Source organism: Glossina fuscipes, unplaced genomic scaffold (assembly GCF_014805625.2).
Source record: "Glossina fuscipes isolate IAEA_lab_2018 unplaced genomic scaffold, Yale_Gfus_2 173, whole genome shotgun sequence".
In the NCBI taxonomy this organism is placed as follows: Eukaryota; Metazoa; Arthropoda; class Insecta; order Diptera; family Glossinidae; genus Glossina; species Glossina fuscipes.
This window is the reverse complement of record NW_023998516.1, coordinates 180053-203746: the sequence shown is the minus strand read 5'-3', so window position 1 is coordinate 203746 and position 23694 is coordinate 180053. Positions and strand designations below refer to the sequence as shown.

Sequence of the window (23694 nt, the reverse complement as noted above, 5' to 3'; positions counted from 1 at the left end):
TTTTTCAAAATATATACGAAAAGAGGTTTTGCTTACGACTATTTTACCTATTCCGCCGCAAGGCACAGATTTAATTCCCTCAACCACCAATATTATTCCAGACATAATTGATAAAATCCTCACTGCTCGTAAATTTTAAATATTTCGTCAACTCCAAAAGAAAAATGTTCATATATCCCTTGCATGTTCCTTTCAATGGTTCTGGGTCCTCAAATTTCTTTGCTGAGTACTTCCGATCAAACTTCTCAACTGCTAATTCCGATTCAACTGTAAGATAACCGTATACGACGTCTATCTCGGGTGTTGATTCATAACTTGGTCATTTCAAAAAACGATGTTCTAGATGGTTTAAGGTCTCTAAAATATAGTTCCTCACCTGGACCTGATGACATTGCATCATGCATACATAAATCATGCTCTGTCGAGCTAATTGGTGTTATTTCGAATATTTTTAATCAGTCCCTGAAATCATGTGTTTTCCCTTTGTGTTGATAGGGTAGTTTTCTTATTTCAACTTACGAGCGTGGAACAAGACATTACGTTGAGAACAATAAAGGCATTGCCAAATTGAGTGTCTTACTTTAACTGTTTGAGCGAATTATTACTCAGCATGTACCGTTTGCTATTAAATCTTATATTTCTCTATTCCAGCATGGAAAGGAAGAGCTACTCTTAGGAATCTCTTAGAGAACTTGCCATGTTTTCAAGGCTTTTTCTTGTGGCTCTCGCATGTCGTATACAATGATTTTAGTAAAGCATTCGACTTGGCCAACCCTAACTAATTGATCTGCAAACTCTAGGCTTCTGCCTTTTTACACAGTGAAATAGATAAGAGCTGGTTCAAAAAGTTGAAGGGTCCTTACATATGTAAGGGTATGCTTACCGTTACTTGAGAAGTGTAGATTTATTCTTGGTATCTACTTCTTAACTATGTTAAGTCAAGGTACTATCGATTCGTCCATATTACTTAGTGAGATGAGCTTTAATATCCCCAATCGCTTATCTGGGCATTTTATGCTCATTAATATGAGTCAATGTAAATATAATTACGAGTTATTTAAACCGTTCAGAGTTGTTTGCAGAAACCTGAATGATGTCTATCACGTACTCTCAATGTCGGATTTTTCCAAGTCTATCAAAACAACTTTGCTTAATACGCGCGATTTGCTTATGTCGTATTTAAAGTAACTTTTAATCTTAACATCTCATTGATTCGAAAATTAATTGGTGTTGCTTACTGTATCGGTTGCCAAGCATTTGCATGCTTGCGATGGCTTAGGGGTTCACTTGCAATTTGGTCCTGCACTGGTAATGGGCGCGCTTCTGTTCTAGTTGTGTACACGCTTTTTTCCTGTTGTGTTTTTCTTTCTTATTTATTTATTCATGCATTAGTATTCAATGAGTATTATTTTTTTTCTTTACTTTTCCTTATATACTTTATACTAGTAGTTTATAAAATTAATTAGTATAAAATTAGTCTAAGATTGAAATAAATTCTTCTGTTAATTTACTTTCTAAGTAAATAAATAAATATTTGAGAACAATTTGCCTATGTCATACTTATATTAACTTGTAATCTCAACATATTAGTATGATTCGAATATTAACCGAACTTATCTATTATTATCGGTTTGTTTTTTTTTTTTCTATAGTTTATTTTATTCTTTTTATTGTAAATAATTAGCATAGAATTTATTTTTAAGAGTCAATTAAATTCGGCTATTCATTTATTTTAATTGAATTGCATTGTTTAAATAAAATATAAAAAAAATATTTAAAAAAAGCTATAGTGATAACATATTGTAGACTATTCACGTATAATAAAGTGCCACAGCTACTGTTCATCATTTACGGTATCATAGGTAGCTTAAAATGTAGGCGGCGGAAGTGACAATTGGTTTGAAAAGCAGTCTCGGGAAAGTAATGATTTGCACACCGAATCTTACATGTGATACAAAAATCGAGACTGAAGCTTTTTTCATTGAAACTCATTTGCTGTAAATAAACATAATTTTCACCCGATCCAATCTTGCTAAATATTTTTCTTTAAGCTCTCAAACGAGATGATTTTAAGTCAGTTATTTGTTATAATTTCATTTCGCCGTTAAGAGAAAATCCCAATCCACTTACTATAGTGCACTTTTATAAAATTGTTTTTTTAATGGGTTGGTAATGTATAAAATATTGGCGATGACTGCTGACACGTAATTCTGAATGTGAAAAGCGTAATATATAGCAAATCGAGTATATCTGCTTATTTCGGTTTGAGGGTCTTAGACCTAAGAGGTCATGGATTATATGAAGCATATTTTTACTTTGGAGAAACACGAGATGTCAAAACTAATATATTTTTTGGTGATGAGCGTAAAGTATCTTGACAGCGTGTACTTCAAAAGCACTCAAGTTAATTCAGGACAACTATGTAAGCAGTTAGACAAACGACGTGCACAGCATTAACATGGATGTGACATAATATAACAACAACGAAAGTACATTACATTAATTAACTGCCATTCAATGGTTCACTTGCACATAACTATACTATAAAAAGATCTCGAATGAATGAATGAAAGTTTTAATGACATTTTATGTATATTTATAAATAAGAAGAAAAATAACCGTTTATTATAGAAAGTTGAAGAAAAATAAAACATTAATTTGCAATTGCGGTTAACGATTGCTCAACAAAAAGCAAAAAAAAAGGAAAAAGGTGCCAACGTATAAAAAACTGCTTTCTTTGGTTTTTGGCCCATAACTCAAGTTGCTAACACATAATAATTAACGTTGCTTCAATTATTGTCTCTTAATAAATGTTTTCATAACAAATATCCAACGATTTTATTATATAAATAAATTGTCTTTTTTTTTTAGCAACAAAGAAAACTTTTTTTACTAAGTTTTAAGCACTATTAGGTACTTAAAAAAAACTGAAAAAAAGTCGTTGTTAAAAAAGAAAAACCTTGAAGTATTTGTATAAAATTTTGTTTTCGTATGCACTACATTACACGGAAAAGGCTATGTCATTAGAGATTCAAAAACTTTTCAAGTTTTAAACAAAAATACATTTTCATATTTTTTATAAAATTTTTTTTCAAAATTTTTTTATATGTCGATGAAATTTTTTAAGAAGAACGAGATGAGCTTTTTCGTTTTTATTCCTAATCCGAGAGAATGTGAATATATTAATTTTCTTACTGCGTTCGTAAAGTCGAGCATTCGGCATAACTGAGGGACCTTGTAAATTGCAGATATTTTAATCAGTGTCAGAATATGCAACAACTTGCAGACAATGAGATGGAAAGTTAAAACTTGCGTCGAGTAGTTGTAATTGGAGATCAAGAGTAACACTATTGTAAATCTATTTTAATTTTAGAATATTTGTATAATAATTAAAAGATCTCTAAGTAGGGGAATATTTTCATTCTAAAACGTCGTGACACACACGCAAAAAACGTTATACATACATACATAAATTTTATGATGAAAGCGCAAAACATATTATAATTCAGTATAAACTTTGAAAACTAAGCGAAATATTTAAGAACCTGAAAAGGCACTCGAAATGCCCTCACTTCATAATTGTTCTATTGCACGCTCATCAAAATGGAAAGAAAATACGGCCCCTATTTTCCCATTTAAAAATATTAGTTTGGGGAAAAAGAAATCCATTATTTTTTCGGTAGATGGCTGCACTGATAGATTTCTCGTAAAGTATCGATCAAACAATTTCCGATACTGTACATTTCGCAGTAAAAAAAATTCTCTTGCTGTTTTTTGTTTTGTGCATTCAGTTGTGAGTTACAGCGTGTTAAAAATGGAAGTGAACAAAGAGAAAATTCGGTACATTTTACAGTTTTTCTTTGACAAAGGCGAAAATGCAAGCCAGGCGAGGCGGCTAAAATTGTGAATGGTGTTTATGGTTCCGATACTGTAACAGCCAATTATGTGCAATTTTGGTTTCGTAGATTCCGTTCAGGAATTTTTGATGTTAAAGATGTACCTCGCACAGGTAGGCCGGTCGTCGATAAAATCGGAGAAATGATCGAAGTTGACCGGCATGTTAGCAGTCGCAACATCGCTCAGGAGCTAAAAATCGACCATAAAACAGTTTTAAACCATTTACACAAAGCTGGATTCAAAAAGAAGCTCGATGTTTGGGTGCCACACGAATTAACAGAAAAAAACATGATGGATCGAATTTCCATCTGCGAAGCCTTGGCCAAACGGAATGAGATAAACCCATTTCTTAAACGGATGCTGACTGGAGATGAGAAATGGACCACATACGATAACCCTGTGCGAAAACGATCGTGGTCAAAGAGCGGTGAAGCACCTCAAACGGCCAGGAAAGTTTTGCTATGCATTTGGTGGGACTGGAAGGGGATTATTTATTATGAGTTGCTTCCATATGGCCAAACGCTAAATTCTGATCTCTACTGTCAACAACTGGACCGTTTGAAGATAGCGATTGACCAGAAACGGCCAGAATTGGCCAAAAGAAGAGGTGTCGTGTTCCACACACATATACAGTGACTCGCCAGAAACTTCGAGAGCTTGGTTGGGAAGTTTTAATCCATCCGCCATACAGTCCGGACTTGGCACCAAGCGATTATCATCTTTTTCTTGCATTGCAAAATTTCTTTAATGATAAAAAATTGGAATCAAGGGAGGATTGTGAAAATCGACTACTAGAGTTTTTTTGCAAATAGAGACCAGGACTTCTATGAGAGAGGCATTTTGAAGTTACCTTTAAAATGGCAACAAATCATACAACAAAACGGTGCATATTTGACCCAAATCGGACAATCCGAAGCATGTTAAATAAAGTCCTGAAGTTCATATAAAAATAATGGATTTCTTTTTCCCCAAACTAATATATTGTCGGATGCAAAATTATGAGTTGTTACTTTTTCTGGTGTAGAATTTTCCTTTCTAAACAAAGGTTACATTACAAATACTAAATTTAACTTAATCTAAATAAATAACGGTTATGCTGAAAAAAGATTATGGTCGAAGGTTACAAAGTCTAAATTTTAGACTTGAAGACACTATGTTCGCTATTTTGTTCAGTATTGGCTTCTAAGCTCACAAATTGTCAACGTTCTCAGTGAATTTGTGAACATTAGAACATCTCATCAATCAGTATCTAAATCGACTTAAATTCTAAATGCATGTAAGCAATGTTATATGGCAAAAGTTGTTCCCGAAATACGTATACTCTGGCTGATTAGCATATAATTAAAGCGAACTACTTGGCATTCGTATGCCAAGCGATGCCCAATAAATAGAAATTTGATTAATACCTTTCTGTTTAGACAAATTGCAAACCTACGAAATGGAACGGATTATTACTCTTAGGAGAAAAGTAGACTTCTTTGAAGTTAAAATAAATTCTGAATGAGGAATTGATGTTTAATGAAAATTTTTATCTACTAGTATTTCACTGATAATGGCTAATGGACTGATTTTCTTTATATGTTGAAAATTGAAAATCATTTAGCCAAAGATTCTAATACGACTCTGATTCTTGATGATTGATCTTTTATAATATAGCAAGGTATGCAGGTATTCGAAATGGTATTAAGCATATTTACGATTATCGTGGTTTAAAACGTGCGACAAAAAATTTTTATAAATACAAATTTATTCGAATATATATATTTTAATAAAAATTCAAAACATTTAAGCCATTGCCTCGATTTGAGTGAAATGAAACGCGACTTGAATTCAATGATATAAAACCAAACATAAAGAGCAAACATGAAAAGAGTTTAAGGTGAATATTGCATATGCATTACTATGATTAAATTAAAGTCGTTTAACATAAAACATACTAACGATTTCGACTATGAGACACGGCAATGAATATGCCGATTTAAAGTCCCAAGTTTTTTGTAAGCTCTTCACTGTGACCTTGCAGCAGGTGCTACGAATGGAAAGTTGAAATTAGTATACCTTCGTGCGCACACGGTAGCTATAAAAATGTTAATTTTTTGATTAAATTTAGCATTCTACTTTGAACATCATGAATTAAGTGAGAAGCGTTGTTTCTTCTACTTCTGACTTCATTCGAGTTGTAAAAGGTAAGAACCACATTTTTTTTTTTATTTCAAAATGTCGGAAAAAGCAGAAGAAGAAAAGCTTTCACTTTTTAATAAGTAAAATGATGTAAGTTTCCTGCGTGCTCTACGGAAAAGATAATAAAATATATATATTTTTTTTTAATACATAAAAATCAGGGTACAAAATTCCTGAATAGCAACATCCTAATAGCTGCTGTTGTGTTAACATTTCGAAATAACTCTGCCACATAAATATGCTTTTGCCTAGCTGTGTTTTCTTCTCCTTTGCTTATTTTGGGATTATGTTATGAAATTTTGAGGTTATGTTGTGCAGTTTCCTTTCAACGTTCCAAAAACAATTTCAAAGTTTACACTTTCGAGAAATGTTTGTCGTTTTATATAACAAATTTTTGCAATTCTCATTGTTACATAAAATGAATTTGCTGTTGCAAGTTACAATCGTTTCGCTAAACGGAACTTCACTTGGCCTCATATCAAAACAATTGAGAAATGCAAATAGTGAATGGAACGTTGCGAATTTATGCGAACATTTTTAGTATAGCTCGAGTTCACCGATTAAACAAAAGTTGTGGAAGTAATTCAGTTAAGGACTTGACTTGCATGTGAATGAGATTGTTTTAAGCCAAAAGACGAAGAAGGTGTGGTAACAATAAGGGGTATCTATATACCGCAAGCCTTCAGTATGTCGAAGACGTAGTCAGCATCAAAAAAAACATCCTTTGAGATGTATTCGAGTGGCGGTTTTAGCAAGATAATCGTGTTGAGAGCGAAAGGGAAACGCGACCTTAAAGAAAAACTTGACTTATCATTTCTTAACATGTACGGGTATCCGAAATTCGTTTTGAGACGATCACAGCTTCCTTAACCGTAAAGAAATAACATTAAATAGACCTTAAGAAAGCTTAAGCAAGCCAGATATTAAATTTATTACCAGTGAATATATTAGATTTTAGGTTGCCATCGCTTTTAACTCTAGCGTAAATTGAGAAACCTGCTATGCAGATGAAATCTGAATCGAACATTTAAATAAATAATAAAGTTTGACTAAGCCAGATCATTCGCTGCAAAATGAATGTTCATAACTTGGGAAATTCATTTTCATCGCCTACACTATCTACGGTAAAATGTGTAAAAAAATGGCTACGTAACAAATAGAAGGACTTAAAACGGACCCATGGTTTGTTATACTTATCAGTGTGTGTGCATCGGACGTGTGTTCATGCATTCTATTGTTTAGCTTGTAATTATTGAGATATTTAAACTATTAGCGAACTAGCGCTTGTTCTAAAACAATGACCGGTAGGTCGACGAACTTTTAAAGAACTAAGGGTGTGAAGTTATATGTAAATATAACTAGCAAAGACACAAACCAAAAAATGTTAACAGACCTTTGTTAAGCCGTTAACAGAGCTTTGTTAAATCGTGTCTCGGAGAGATTTAGAGCAAAACTTAATTAAAGTAACACTTTTCCAAGTTTTTTTTTTAGATATTATAAAAAAAACGCGACTTTATCTTAATTAATTAAAGCTTGGTATAAGAAGGTCTTTTTACAATGTCAAATACAAGGCTGAAAAAGTGAAACTTTACTTAACCACTGTAACCAAACCAAGTGATGTGGCCAAAGGAAACTGATATCACGTGAATCCTTGATCAATGGCCTTTCCAACGGTGTATCACATTTATGAAGTTTCCTTGGGAAAAATTTTTTTTGACACGAGTCCATCTCTCTTTCTTTTAAGGGGTAGTGCTCCGAAAATGAAGATAATAGACTTTATTGACCCTATACAAAACGATGTAATTTTCCTTAATTGTTGCATACATAATTAAAGCCGAACCTAACAGATTTCCGAAAACATCACGACATGCCACACGTACGGCAGCATTCATTTCTTTTCGGGAATATTTATAACGTCGCGACTACGGCGGGTTAAGGATTAAAATGAAATTTGGTACACTCTTGACAACGGATGGAATCGTATTATCTTTACGACCACTGCACCTATAACATCTGATTTTGAAAAGTCGTTATATGAAAATAAATTGCTGGCAGGAATCGCTAAGTAGGAGTATATCGGCGCTACATATTTGGAAAACTTGGATCGGGTGCGGCTATTTTTGAACAGCGCAACCTCATATAAATTCGCCTACGGAAATTAAATGTTTATATGATACAAAAGTCTAGTTTTGGAATGAACCTTATGATTTTGGACCATAAACACCCATCTTTTGGACAAAACTGACTATAAGGATTCTCATGAAAACTGAACAGTTATATGCCAAAAAGACGTAATTATTGTTATCCAATAGTGAAAATTTGTCCACACTAGTAATTAGAGATAAAATGCAACTGGACCAAATTTGAACCAAATTTGAGTTCATTTTATAAGAGGATACTTTTTAAGAAGATGTAATTTTTAACATTTTATGATGAAAACTAATCTGTAATAGCAATTTGGCATAGAATAAACACGTAAGAAAATTGGATGACATAGGTATATTTTTTAGACACCACTATGCGTAACGATTTTCATGAAAAGAATGCCCTTATATGGCGATAAAGTATGACTTGTAGCTTGTCATGGCGTAAGCAGGTAAAAAAGAATAAAATCTTTAACAAGCAAGTAAAGTTTGTTAAATTTGGACCATGTAAGTTGACGTTCTATGCATCTTCCAATAGGAGGGCTTTTAGGAAAAATACGCATTTATATGAAAATTGGTGCAATTAAACGAAAATGTATGAAAAACTGTATTAGAAGAAATCGTGTACGGTATTTAAAATTACTTTTATTTTTCAATGAAATGAAAATTAATTTTTAAAAATTTATGAGAAAAAATACATAATATTTATTTAAATAGTTCATTTCATGGATACCTATGTAAATCAAGTGTGATTACGTTAACAATTCAAATTGCTACTGTTGATTTGATTGCGTATGAATATGTATGTACATAAGAACTATGATGAGTGAAAAACATCTGCCAATTTTCAAGGGTGCCCTTCTCCGAGTATTAAGGTTTAATATAACTTATATACATATCGTCACTATTTCAAAGCAAGAAAAGGTGCTATGAGAGCTTTCCTTGCAACTGAAAGGAGCTTATACAAAAGGTTTACGTGCACATTTATGTACGTTTGCGTCTGCCTATATATACATATATACATATACGTAATATATTCGTAATATATACATATATATATACATAAAATATACATATACATAATATATATATGTTTGTTTAAACGTGTTTTATAAGAAAAAAGAATATCCAAGGTAAGCGTTACAAACAATGCTATTACGTTGAATAGCGCAACTTATGAGAGATAAATTGAAAAATTGCTTAATAACAAAATTTCAAATTAAAAAAAAAAAAGCAAATTTTTTAAACCCATAAAATATTATTAAAATATTTAAACACATAACTGACTTTAAAAATCATAAGCCATATATGGATTAAAGAGCCCCCTTAAACTGGCTTTGACTGTGTTAAGGAAATAATATAAATCAAAATCATTCACTGTACTGAAGCAAATATTATGACAGAATGTGTTAAGTATAGCGTTTACGCATGGGCACACACAGGACAATAACGGCTGAGTTTTCATCTACAGCAGCTATGTACAGCCGGTTACACGCGCGCTTAAACAAAGACGAAAATGGTATAAAATGCAATAAATTTACACATGAATTTGAGCTATAGTCTAGAGAGGCTTAAGCTAAAAAATCACACGTGTTTTACGTTTCACACACACTATCGAGAAGAACCCTAGTAAGGAAAAATGCCGACATTTTAATAGTTAAGTAATCATTAAGAAAATTATAAAAGCAACATGTACTGCAAAAAAAAATTGTTGTTACGTGATACTTATCAATGACAGCAACAAAGCAAGCAAGTGATAATTGGATTCAGTTTGTTAGTAGTACTGTACTGCAAATGGGTAGTGGTTCAGGTCACTTTAGTTCAGTTCAGTTGGGTGTTTGTCTTTGGCGACTACGGCATCGTATAATGTGCACATTATTTGGGTTGAACACACATTTCATACAAAGCTCAAGAACAACAGTTAACTATAGCAATTAAATAAATTAGCAAAATACACGCATCACCGTTACATGTGCATTAAGAAAAATGCACACTCACATCGACCGCATACACTTATGAGACATTATAACAGGCCGATGCAAGTTTATAGGACAATACTTGTTGCAAAGGCAATGGCGCGAATAATCGAAAGAGAAAAAAATCATTTATTATTGTTAAAACCGTTAGCTGGCAAACGTTCGTATCTAAAGATTTTTTCTCACTTCTTTGCTATTATCAGGCATTAACGCAATCTATCAAGCGTAGATATTCAACGTTATTTATTTATTGATTTACTTGGTAACGAGATAGCGTTAGCATTCAAATCGAACGGTCTTTGACAGTTGACATGGAAAAAGTATTGGACCTTTAATCATCAAACGGCAGCAGAGTTTAGTAAGACCAGAGTTGAGCGCGTTATAAAAGCGATTTAATGATTTTTGCGGATGCCTAGGTACCAACATTAAGTCAACGGAAAATTAACCGCTCAAGCGAATTCTAATATCCTACATCACATTAGATATTGAAGCGATGGAATGGATCTCTAGGACAGAATGCTGGCAAACAAGTAACTTGTAATTCTTCTAGAAACTCATAGTTTCTGCAACTTTTATAAGAATCATTCCCTTTGGATTTGCTTTGCAGTTGAAAATACAGAGCAGGTTTTATTGTAAAAAGCGTAAATGACATGGATTATTTACATATAGAACATATACAATATTATGTACTTGCTTAATCATATATACCGTTATAAATCCCAAAATAAAGACCATTACATTAATACATGCTGAAGATAGGGAAGAAAATTTTAGAAATAAAAACCTCCGATTACACTTAAATTTCTCAGCTTGGCTTGTAAAATAGCTTATATTTTATGGTTTATGAGACGATCATATATTTGAATGTTCTCACATGAGTGACAATTTAATATTTTTTTTTTTTTTTGTAGTCTTTTTTTGTAGCAGTATCTAAAAATTTTAATCCAATATGTTGTCTTATAGCGCTTTTATGCTTTTATCTCTTTCGCCTACCTACCTACCGTGCAACGCATACATTTAAAAATTGTATACTTATGAATAATAAATAAAGGGTTAAGTTTTGATATTAATTATATGCAATTGAAAGATTTCTTTTTTTTTGTTTGTTTTTCTTAAATCCAATTAGCATTTCACGTACCCTCCAAAAGCAGATAGAAGCAGAATTGCAGGGAGACGTGAAAAAGTGAATGAAAAAATTTTTTTTTACTTTTTCACAAAAGGCTTGCTTGTTGGTAACTTTCCTGCTTGTTAATAACAGCTTTTTTATAATGTATAATAATATAATACCACAACAGAGGTCGCTACGGCGAAACGATAGTCTACATTGAGTCGTTCAAAATTACAAAAGAAAATCAACAAATTTGACTGTGTATGCGTTTAGCGGATGATGAACATTGACCCAAACTAGGTACAACTACTTCCCAAACTACCTTGTAATTCATTAAAAATTATATTAATTGACCTACTGGCCATCCCATAATCAACAATATAGTCTGCAAATATCACACAATATATTATTTCGAGATTCATGGTAAATTGAATTCAACTATTTTACTCCTTTGTTTCCGTTTTCGCCAGACTAAATTCAGGAATGAGTTAAATCGAATCAAGACAAGCCAAGCAGATAAAATTAACTTATAAGATACTTCCAAATTTGAAAAACAGAATCATTTTAAATATCATGTATTAGTGTAGCGTTTTATTTTGTATATATACACTTTTCAATACACAACATAATAAATTCTCTCTACTTCTTCAATTTAATAAATATGACCAGAAATGAGTCCATAGTGCGAAAGAGGGACCGATACATAATGTACTAATAATGGCATTGCATTTACCCTTTTTCAGGTTCATTCAGACTGTTCAAATCGTAACAGGGGAACGTATATTTTTTTAAACATTTTTTAATAACGTTTGTGTGCGTGTGTGTGTGTGTGTGTGTGTGTGTGTGTGTGTTGATACTTTTGCTTCCCCTTCTTTTACTTTTTCTTTTGCATAAAAATGTGAAAATCAGCGCCAACCGAAAAATATATGATGCATTTTTATTATATAAAAGTTTTTTATGCTTGGTTTTTTATGCTTCACGCTTCTGCCAAGGAAGTGGATGGGTAATTTTTATCCCCAATCATTCAGTCACTCACATAAAACATATATGCAATCGTACGCACATATTCAAAATTGTGTTCTTAAACAAAATTTTATTTGTATTTCGTTAGGCTTTTATATGCATCGACCGTTTAAAGAGAACTTACATTTTTGGTTCTGCATTGATATCCAATTGCATTGATATGTCTGAGGAGTAAGGTGGTGTAATATTTGCAGACTCTGGCATTGCTACGCTAACAGCAGGTATCAACACTTCAGAATCGTTAGTAATGTTAATTTTAACTATATCACTGGCCGGTAAATACCATTTGCTTTGGGAGCCGTTACTAGTATAAAACTCCAACGTGCAAGGTTTTTTCGCCAAGTGTTCGCTGTAATTTGTTTTAATTGCATTTAAAGATTCCTCCACAGAAGAATCGCCCTCATTAACCGATTCACGTCCACTATCTGTGGCAGCAGCATCCTGCTGCTGTTGCTGCTGCTGCTGCTTTGACATCGTTAAGCCATGGCATTCGGCCAGGTGTTGTTGTTGACTTTTAGTTATTAAAGAGGTCGCTTCGGTGGCATTGGTGCATAGTGTAACCGCATCAGCCATCCATGTGTTACATGTAGTACTTCTTATTGTTTCACTTGTTTCAGCAACGGCAGCAGAAACAGCAGCTGCCAATGTTTTTGTTATCATTGCTGTGCTCATTGTGGTCGCTGTTAAGTTTGTATCCATTGTGTAAACGTTATGCACAATAATACAGTTTTCGGTTTATTTTTTCTTACTAAGAAAAAAATTCTTTTCTTATATAAGCATTTTTTTTTTTTTTTTTTTTTGATTTGTTGAGTGGAGATTCTATATAAGCATTTAAACAATTTTTTTACACGGGACTTTGTTGTTTTAAAAAACTGGCACTCTTTGTTATAACTGCGATTTTTATCAATATTATTATTTAAGCTTTTTTTCAGGTAGCTCAATCAGAATGGACACCAACACACGCGCTTAGAATTTAACTTTTGACATTTTTCGCACATCTCATTAGATGAAAAAACATGTATAAATATATAAAATGAACAAAGGTAGAATTGAATCAACACTTTTGAATGAGTTTTACCCTTATTTTCGTTTTCAAAAAGACGATTTTACAATAACATTTAAAAAAATAATTTTAGATTTGCTGTTACCGTGTTTTTATTTTTCCTCTTTTTTACTGCCGCTATGCGTACGAGTTATGGTTAACCGTTTTGAACTAAAATGTTTATTGTGTGTTAACAGTTTTGTTTTCTCAATAATATACATATTTACGTATATTATTTCTCACAAGCTCTCGCGATAACAAATTTACACCGTTTGAAATTTAAACAAATGCAACAACAAAACACGCACTGTACTACTTTTATGGCAGGGAAATTAATTTCTCAGTAAATTTTACTCTGAGAAATAGAATTTTACTCTCAGCAAATTCAAAAAGCCACTCAGGGGTTAGAGAACAAGGAAATTTTATTTTTTTAGGTATTGTAAAATTTGTTTTACTCGGAACAAGAGAACAAAACGACTGACTGAACTCGCTGAAACAGACTGAATCAACTGAGACTGTAGGAGCACCAACAATAACGACAAAACACGGAAAACATGTTAGCTTCATTTGCTAGAGACAAAGAGGTCTATTCATACTTTCGAAATGTTTGCAACATTCAAAAAGAAGATACTCTAAAGAATGGCTTTTTCCTAGATATTTTGGTTTAGAAAAATTAATTCGAAAAACCAAAGTGGACATAAAAACAAAGAAATATGGGCGCTTTTCATTACATTGCATTCATTTTTAATGCTTGTAATCTCGTTTTTATATGTATATTATTATTTTATCTATTCAGTATTGAAAGTAATATAAGGGCGTGGTTGCGCTAATTTTGAGATAGTACGCGTTTTTTCAAAACTAGTGAGGTGGATAGTATTTCAGCCTTTAAAGACCTTTTGGATTTAAAAGGTTCAAAAGGACTTTTTCATATAAATAATATAATATTTAATTAAAATCGAAAATTTATAAAACTGACGATTGAGTCGTTATGAATAATCTTAAACGTTAAAAATTGAAAATATGCGATTAAACACCAAGAAAATACATAATTATTTATTTATATATATTTATTTAATATAATATGTTGTATTATTATATTATAATATATTATATTATTTATTTTTTAAAAGGCATCAATATCAATATCAATATCAATATATATATATATATATATATATATATATATGCCTTGTATGTTGTGTATATGCATTTATTTTGTGATTTAAAGTGTTGTCTCTTTGAGAGTAAAATTTACTCTGATATTGTGTGCCTATGGATGGCGCCGATGTCTGATTGAGAGTAAAAATATGTAGTAACAAATGTTGTTATGCGGTCGTATATATGCTTTTCTCTCAGAGCAAGCAAAATTTTAACAAACATTGCCACCCATACCATACAATGGTGCCAAGTAAGCAATGAAATGTACGCTCAGAACAAACAATATTTTACAATCATAACAATGATGCCAAGATATCAAAGAAATCTCGTAAAACATACAACATTTTACAATTACCCAATGATGCCAAGTATTCAAAGAAGTCCAGAAGATATATTTGTTTTAACTTCATAGCGTTTCTACAGAATGTTTTTGTGCTGTCTCTTTTTGAGAGTAAGATTTTGATATGTTATGTATTTATGAGATTTTTTTCCTTGTTTTAGAAGTGAAAAAGAAAACACAGAACAGCGCAAAAGCTGTTGCAGCGCTTGAGAAAATGTCCAAAATTGCGCTTGATTATGTCTAACATATAGAAAAATTGCTTGGAAAGAATAAATAAAATAAAATGGTGTATGAATATAAATTTTCAATAGTTATAAAAAAATTTTTATTTTTGTCTTATTTTATTGTTCTTCTTTTAATTTCTTTTTAAGAGTAAATCATATTAAGAAAATTTTTACCAATAAATAAATTATCTTAAATACTAAAGGTTTTTCGTAACAACAGGCAAATTAGTTATAATGAAAAATATTTATGAAATTTGTATTACAAAATATCAAAGTAGAAAAAAAAAAACGAAGAGAAATGGAATTTTAATACCCAGATTATTTTCTGATAACGGATCAGGCAAACTTCCCAATTGCAGCTATGACAACTATGGTAAGTAATTCAAATTATTTTACTTCCACACGTTACACGAATATATTTGACGTTCTTTATTAGTGCAGGTAAATACAGTGTAGGCCTTTTACAAAATGTGACATAATTGTATGCAATTTGCCAGCATCTTATAGGTAATGCTGTCAACCATATTTAAATATATCATATGTTTTTTTTACGCACTAAGGAGGGTACATCGGACTTGTCAAATGTTTTTAATGCATAGAATGACGCCTTGAAATCAATTTAAAATGTATACATTCTTCGACAATGAGGATCGTGAATATAACTTTAAAACTTTACATAAAGGGTTAAGCCTGATCTTCTTTTTCCTTTCCTTCTTCCAGTTTGTCATCTCATGGAACGTAAGGCTGCGTTTTGCCTAATAGCATTCGCGAATAGCTAAAGTTTTAGTAAACCTTCGCAGAACATTCTTTAAATGTTCACAGTTCAATAATATTTTTGGCAATTCAAATGCTATATGTAGAAATACTTATTAAAAATTTCGTAGAGTTTATACTTTCGATAATTTTAGATTCTAAGTCACTTAATCATGTTTTTCGGTCACGCAAACCAAATGCCTGCCGTTTAACTTGGCAAAGCTTCCAGATATTCTCTGGCGATTGCTTATCAAATTTGAAAATGGGCGGGATGTAAACTGATAAAGCGCTAAAAAACCAAACAAACACTAAATAGTGATGAAAGCGAGAAGCGATAAATTCGTTTTTTAACACTAGAACAACCGGCATTTTGAATCGGTTTCTACCAAGACGAATCGCAAAAATGAATATAAGAAGCTGAAATTTGGCACAAACATTGCTTGTCCTGTTAGGAATCAATAGTTAAAAAAATGGTTGCGGCCTGTTTACATGCGCGCCCATAATGTAAAAGAAACTGAAAGTGCCTCGAAAAAAGAATCGACAATTTTTTCATATTTTCGTCTATAACATTTCATTCCGGAAAGATATTTCGGAAAAATTGTGACTAATATGTTAAAATTAATTAGCATGTTCAAATTTAACGATAAAATTTTAATTCCAATTTATTGCCAAGTTACTCCAATGCCCATTAGCATGTTCTTCATCTATTTACCAATAAATTGTAAATAAGTTAGAGTTAAAGTTTCATCGTTAATTCTGGACGTACCAAGAAGGTGATTTGGATCATTTTTAGATCAAACATGCAGGTAGACTTGACAAATATTCGAGTAGCAAGCTTTCCGAAAGATCTTCACGGGATCGAAAGTTATAGAGGAAGATATAAAAAAATCTTTTTTTTGAACAATGCTTTAGTTTCTCATTTATGACGACCGTGTATGTAACCACATCGCAGCACTTTTTCTAATATTGACCTCCTAATTAATCGAGAAATGTTTATGCCAAAAATCAGCTTCTTAGCTTAATTTTTAAGACGGTGGCAAGTCGACAAAAATTGGAGATCAAAATGATTCCGTTTGGTAAAAATAGGTACGTGACATTAGTATCTCGAAAACTAGATTAGTTAGAAAAAAATTTGAATATACCTATTTGGATGTCTTTTCGTATAAGTAAAAGTCACCAAAAAATTTTAGAACATTACTAGTGGTATAGACAATTTCCATTTTCCAATTTTTCAAGATCAAAAATTGAAAAGGGTCAAAATCAACTATTGGGCAGTTTAGTGTTCGTTGCAAAAATGGTTCCTGTAAGCGTTAATTAATACGCCCGTAACTAACAAAAAGTTTTACAAATTTTATATACATGCCTTAATTGTTGAACATTCACCGCCAGTTTCGCTGCGAAAGTAAGTTTTGACAATGAATGTTTACTTAAAATATCGGCACAAATTCCATTCTTCACTTAGTTTCTAATGATGCAGGGGGTAGATCACTGTAAATTTTTCTGAAAATTTGTTTTTTTTTTTTGTTTTTCAATACCCACAATAACTTTTTCCCTTGAAATTTTGAGGTTTTCCGTAAGCGAATTCCGAATAAATCTCTGCTGGAAAATTAGAGTTTAATATCTTAGCTGCTTATTGTCAGTTCGTTTCATAGATTAATAGGTGTTTTTTGAAAGTATTTATACTGATTTAAGAGCAATTTGGAACAAAAATGCGTTAACTTCAGTACTTATATGAAAAGATCATAACTTTGGGACATATCTACTGACGTTGTTGTGTGCAATACTAATAACAGTATGACTAATATCCTAAGAATCATTAAGCTGAGCAGCCTTTCGCAGCTGCTGCAAACGAGGCGCTTTATAGTACAAAATCTTCGCGAAAAGAGAAAGAGGAGGAATATTTGAAATCGGACGGATAGTTTTGTGGTCCTGCAATCGTAGACTAATGGAGGAAAATAATAAAAAAAAAGTCGGTAAGCAGCATAGCTCAAACGAACTTACATTTTTTTAACTCGAATTTTTAACTGCAACTTTAAAACAACATTCTCTAATAAAATACGTAGCATTTTTTTGAGAAGTTAATTTAAAGATTGTTTATTAATAAAAGAGTTCCTTTTCTTTGGTCGGAAACTGTAGCATGCGCCAAATACATAAAAAGCAATATTTTCAAAAGCAAAAGATTATTTATTTCCTTTTTTGAAATCAAATTGGGACCAGTTATGCTGCTTACCGCAGAGCTTCTTCAGGTAAAGATGTCTGTTCATTCAATCATTATTGTTTTCTAATACAATAATTAAAGGTATGCTCAATAACCCTTTAAAATATTATTATTCTCCTACTTTTCCTTCCCTTCAAAAAAAGTTGCCCAAAAAATTCTTTTTTTTAGGTTGGTACATTGGTCTGCCCTCTGAATGGAGGAAAACTTAGGTGAAAGACAGTTGCAGATGACGTTGTATACACCTGAATTTCTCAACAAGGGGTACGCATAGACGCAACAATAACATGTTTTTCGTCTTAAATTCATCTCAAAAATAGATAGATACGAATTTTATTTCAATTAATCTTCCATGCTCAACATATTTTTAGACGTTACGAAGGGAATAGTACAGTATAGTATATTACAGCGTTCATCATTTCGCTGATGGGTATAGAAATGTTCAAAGTGGCAAAAGAAAAAGTTTACCTATCAAAAATCGTAGAATTTCTCTAAAGGATTTGAACGACTGAACTAAAATGACTGTAATAAAAGAAAGAGAAATAAGATGAAGAAAAATAAAAGTATAGAGTAAAATCTTGTTTACAAAGTATGTGCACTATGCAAGATTATTTACATATAGCACCTTCCTTGGAAACGTTAAGGTAAGTTTAGAGTTCGCGTATAAAATTTTCAAACTTCACAAAGTTTCTTTTTTAGAAACTTTTTGATATCAAACACCACTTTCCATAAAGCGGAAGAAGTTCAAACAGGTGCTCCTGGTCCTTATAACTATCTTGTTGCTTTTCCTTTCAGGAAAAAGGCAGAAAATTATGCTTTCATTCTTTATATTCATCATTGAAGGATGGACAGAGTTGCATTCTTGTTTATCACATTTAGGAATACGCGTCTGACGCCACCTTAAGCTATATATATATTTTTAAATAATGTAAGTTTCTGAATTTAGGCCTCAGTTCGTCTGTCTGTCTGTCTTTTGCAGGACGTTTAACATCGGAAAAAATGAACCTTGCCGCATAACTTTCTAGCGGATGATCACAAACCAAGCTTGAAAATGGGGTGTGGTCTATGCAACACTAAAGAGATACGGATCGCCAAAATGTAGCAAATCTGTCGTAGACCCGCCAGATTATTATCCCTGTACTTGTATAAGAATAACATGAAATTCTACTGCATTGGTCAGAGTCGTAAAATAGCCAAGATGCGCCTCCATGTTCATAAAACTATTTTACTTGTTTTTACTTACCTCGTTTTTTATTTTCTATTACGAGAAACTTTCTTAACTAACGCGAACAACTTTTTCAAAAGACATTTAAACTGAAAGGCAAAGAAGTAAATGAATGTCATATTCCCGCTTATGTTTGCAGATTTATCAATCAAGGCCTGATTTTGTTATAGGTAAGAATTTCTCTTCTTTTTCTCTTATAATTTCGCTTTTAATGATAAAATTCAAATGTATTATATATTGATAATTTTGGTTTATAATTAAGATATAATTTTATAAACGTAATAAAAATCCTCATCATACCTTAAGTTTAACATCCTAATAAATCATAATTTATTTTACATCAAAGGAAAAAATGTTATAAAACTTTGATGTAAAAAAAATAATTTAAATAAATAAAAAGAATATACCCTTCACCACTTTGCTTAATGTCTTTATACATATGACGACTTTTCAAATTAAGTTGTTATATAAAAAATAATCGAAAAATTGGTCTGAACCATTTTCAGTAGGGTTTGTCTTGGGATGAAAACATAGTTGTATACCAAGCGGGAAAGTTGTCCTTGCGATGCGTTTCGCTTTTTTATTTCTGTGGGAATTAAAGCGCCTCAAACTCGTAAAAAGTTATTCGCTGTTTATGAAAAGAATGCCGTAAAAAAAGTGCTGTAAAAAAATAGTTTGACGAGATTTTCGTCTCAATCAAATGTTTTATCCAGTTCAACCGGTTTCTAACCAAGAGCGAGATAGGATATAATTTCGATTAACTGTTTCCAGAAATATTGCATACGATATTTTTTCGGTCTACTCTAAGACGGTATGCGATTACTATCTAAAACCTTCGATGGGAATTGCTTGATATTTCGGTGGCAATCTATACATCTAATTTTTTATTCTCAAAAGGGAGATATTATATAATCGGCAATATTTTGATAAAGCAAAGCCTAGTGAAATGAATAAATTCGAATATATGCGATTAATGCGGATTCAGGCTACAAAAAACTTTACTCATTTTGATGAAAGGTGTAAAAAAAGAGAGAAACATTCTTATTGTGATTGCCTTACAGGCTGAATTGTGGGCATATTAGTGCGCCCCTTTGGGATTCTTTATGCGTAACTCTTAGAGAGTTCTAAAAATATATTCCAGAAGAAGTTTTCCTTTTTTTTATACACTACAGCACTGGTGGTACACGGGTATATTAAGTTTCCGCGGATGCAGGCGTGTTAAGATAGGCCCACATTTTATTATTCAGAAGTGAAACTGAATCGATCCAAGCTTGTCTGTCCGTCTCTATATCGTGTGTTCAACCAAAACTGCTCAAATTTTTTCGATGCTTTAATTAAATTTGGTACATTAAGTTTGGCCCAAATAAGAACGCTATTTAATGTGGTTCGGACCAAATCACTTCCGGACCGAGCACTTCTGACGTAACACGGTGTTTTGAAAAGTGATTGTTTTGTTACGGAAATCCCAAATTCTGTTCATTCCAGCCAAGTAATAAAATCCCTCAAGAGGGAAAAACCAAATGCGCATTCGCAGCGCGTCATGCAGCTGCCGGTCGAGCAAAACGAGTACCAGAAAAGCAGGTTAACGAATTAAAAATGAAGCTATAAAATTAGGTATTGTGATGGTAAAAATGTATATAGATAGAATATTTGTGGAAGGGAGGGTAGTAGAAAAAGAATATTTAGTTAGGCTTTTAAAAGTATTGCCAAAAATAAATTGTGAATAATCCTATATTTCAGGAATATAATTGTAGATAAAAGAACTTTGAAGTATATTTCTCTTGAAGAATATATCCACGATACAGTGATAGGGACTGTATCTTAGAAAAGCGAATTTTATAAAAGTATGAATAATCGTAGGTGGGAGTAGAAAAATTGGCGTAATAATCAATGAAATGGCAGAGAGTTAACGAAGATACGTAAAATAGTGGATTTGTTGTAATTAATTGATTGAATAACGAAATAAATAATACGGTTACGAATAAATCACCCGCAAAGTTTTAAATTCTTTAATTTTGCCAATTAACTGTTTTACTTTGTATGAGAACACCTAAGAAACTTGTTTTCGACTGCAACCGAATGTTTTATACCAATGTATTTGTCAAATTTGAAATCGATATCTTAGTTTTTTGGACAGGGAGAATATTTATCAGAGACATTCATTCATAAGAGCAGATGGACGGACATGCCTAGGTATATCCAGAATTTAATACTGATGAGTAATATTTACTTTTAAATATGTAGGATCTTTTGATAAAATGTATATATCTCCAACGTTTCCGGGGTGAGTACAATAAATGTCGAAGCTAAACTTCTTAGTTTATTTCGCTCCTAATTGTTATCCTTAAATAACACAGGCTGTTCTATTAAAGTAGCATAGGCTGTAAGACAACAATGCATAGAATATAATATAACAACCATTAACAAATTTTTAAGAATAACTAATTTGTCCAAAAGGGTGCATATACAGCGTTTTAAATTATTTTCATTTTTTAAAACGATCAACGGTTTACTTATGTCTCTTAATAGCGTTTAGCAAAATGTAGCAAAAATTCCATGAAATAATTGATGTATTATTGATCAACGTAAGATTTTGAAACGCTTTTAATTTGTCCTTTTCTTCTACATACTAGTTGAATTGTCAACTCTTTTATTTGCTCGTTCGTATCCACCAAATTATGCCATGGGCTAATACTTTTTCTCTTTTTTTTTCAATGTGACCAATCATTCTGAGGATATCCTCTATATTTATAACGCGCTGATGGCTGGGAAGAAGTGGGAAAAAAGGAAGAGATAGTTAGTGGCCGCGCCCTAGTATGTGTGTGCCGGGTAAGTGTTGTGAATTCATCGAGCGAGCACTCACTGCACCTACGCTGAAGTATGGTGAGACTGTACTAAAACTTGAAACCATGAATACCGACTTGGCAATCGCGACTCTTATCTAATTCATTTTTTTTTGAGTTTTAACATCCCTCTCTTGGCAAGTTATGATCCTGGCTCAATTTCAAAAAGAATTAAAAAAAGAACTAAACCTGAAGTTGAAAAGAAAAGTTCTACCGCAAGTTGTCAAAAACAATTTAATGACCTTGAAAAAATTCGTCAAAATAGTAGTAGTTGTTAAGGACTATAAAATGTTCGTTTGAGTTTAAACTTTTTGTAGCAAACTTTACGCTTCAATAAAACTCTGGCGCTGTAGTTGGATACAAGTTTTTATTTATTTGTCATTATTATTTTCTTTTTTTTTTCTTTTTTTTTTTTTTTGATATTTTGCTTCTTTACTTTTATGTTACATGGTCCACTGACTGACAAAAGTTAAAGGCACTTTCTTTTGTAGTAATCTACTCCTTAATGTATGGATATGTGATTTTCTTGTTGGTGTGTAAAAGGGGAAATAAAAGGAAATGTCGCCTCATATATTTAGTTTTCCTTTCTCAGTGTTAAAGATCATCTTTATTAAATATTTAATTTATTGCTCCATTCAAAACTAAACGTTCGCTTTACGTGCATACCGTACATACGCAAGAATTGAAGTGAGGTGAGTATAACGTTTATTATAGAAGTATTTATTCTGTCATGCCCGACTTGTCTTATAGACACACAACACAACATTGAATATTTATTCACATACATTATAGCCTGGAGTGTCTGGGCAATAAAAATATAGAAAAGAAAAAGTTCATTGCTGCACTTTTTATTTAAACGAAGAAAGTTTAATACTTTTATATAAACAAGGAAGTCTGTTTATACTTAACGGTATATATAAACGGTATATATACTAACGGTATATATAAATTATCACCTTGTATGCTATGTATATATTTATAGTATGCGTTTTATAACTTTATCACCAAAGACTTTAGCAACATTAGTTAGTAGTGACTGGTCATTGGTGTCATTGGTCTGTTTATGGATGGTGTCTTCTATACGTGCCTGCTGAGTGTTTTGAAAATCTTTTTGTATTATTTGTTTATATTCTTAGAAAAATCGTAGCATAGCTTTAGGTATTTAAGTTAAAGTTTCATAAATGTATGGTTTATATGTTTTCATTTTCATGTTTCTTTGTCATTTTTCCACAGTTTATCTCCGAAAAATTGAGATAATATGAGTTCAGCACGGGATTACGCCGCATATCCTATTATTGCTCATATGCCTCCTTAGTGGAATTTTGAAAAACATCCTGTCCGTAAAGTAAAAACTGAAAGTGTAATCTGCAAAGCCGATATTTTGAACAAATTTATTTGTAATTATATTTCAAATGCGATTCCCGTTTTAAGGGCGCTCTTTTCAAAAAAATTTTTTTATTAGTTTAAGAGATACTTTGAACTTTTTATTAGGTTGTTCAAAAAGCCATTCCGCTTTTTTTCGCCCAGAGTGGATTTAAGTGCACTTTTTCGAAATTCAAAAAGGC

The 23694-nt window shown here is 32.0% G+C and overlaps 1 protein-coding gene across 5 annotated transcripts in view; it reads right to left on the bottom strand.

Annotated features, from left to right (window-relative positions):
• LOC119641681 (serine-rich adhesin for platelets) overlaps window positions 1–23694 on the bottom strand; it is a 234193-nt gene that overhangs the window by 83497 nt on the left and 127002 nt on the right. The window contains exon 1 of one of the 5 annotated variants that reach the window (XM_038040467.1): window positions 12454–14041. The exons of the other annotated variants lie outside the window; for them this stretch is intronic. Coding sequence (XP_037896395.1) covers window positions 12454–13028 — 575 coding nt within the window. The 5' untranslated portion in view covers window positions 13029–14041. Of the gene's footprint in view, window positions 1–12453; window positions 14042–23694 lie in introns of those variants that run through there. 5 annotated transcript variants of the gene reach the window in all.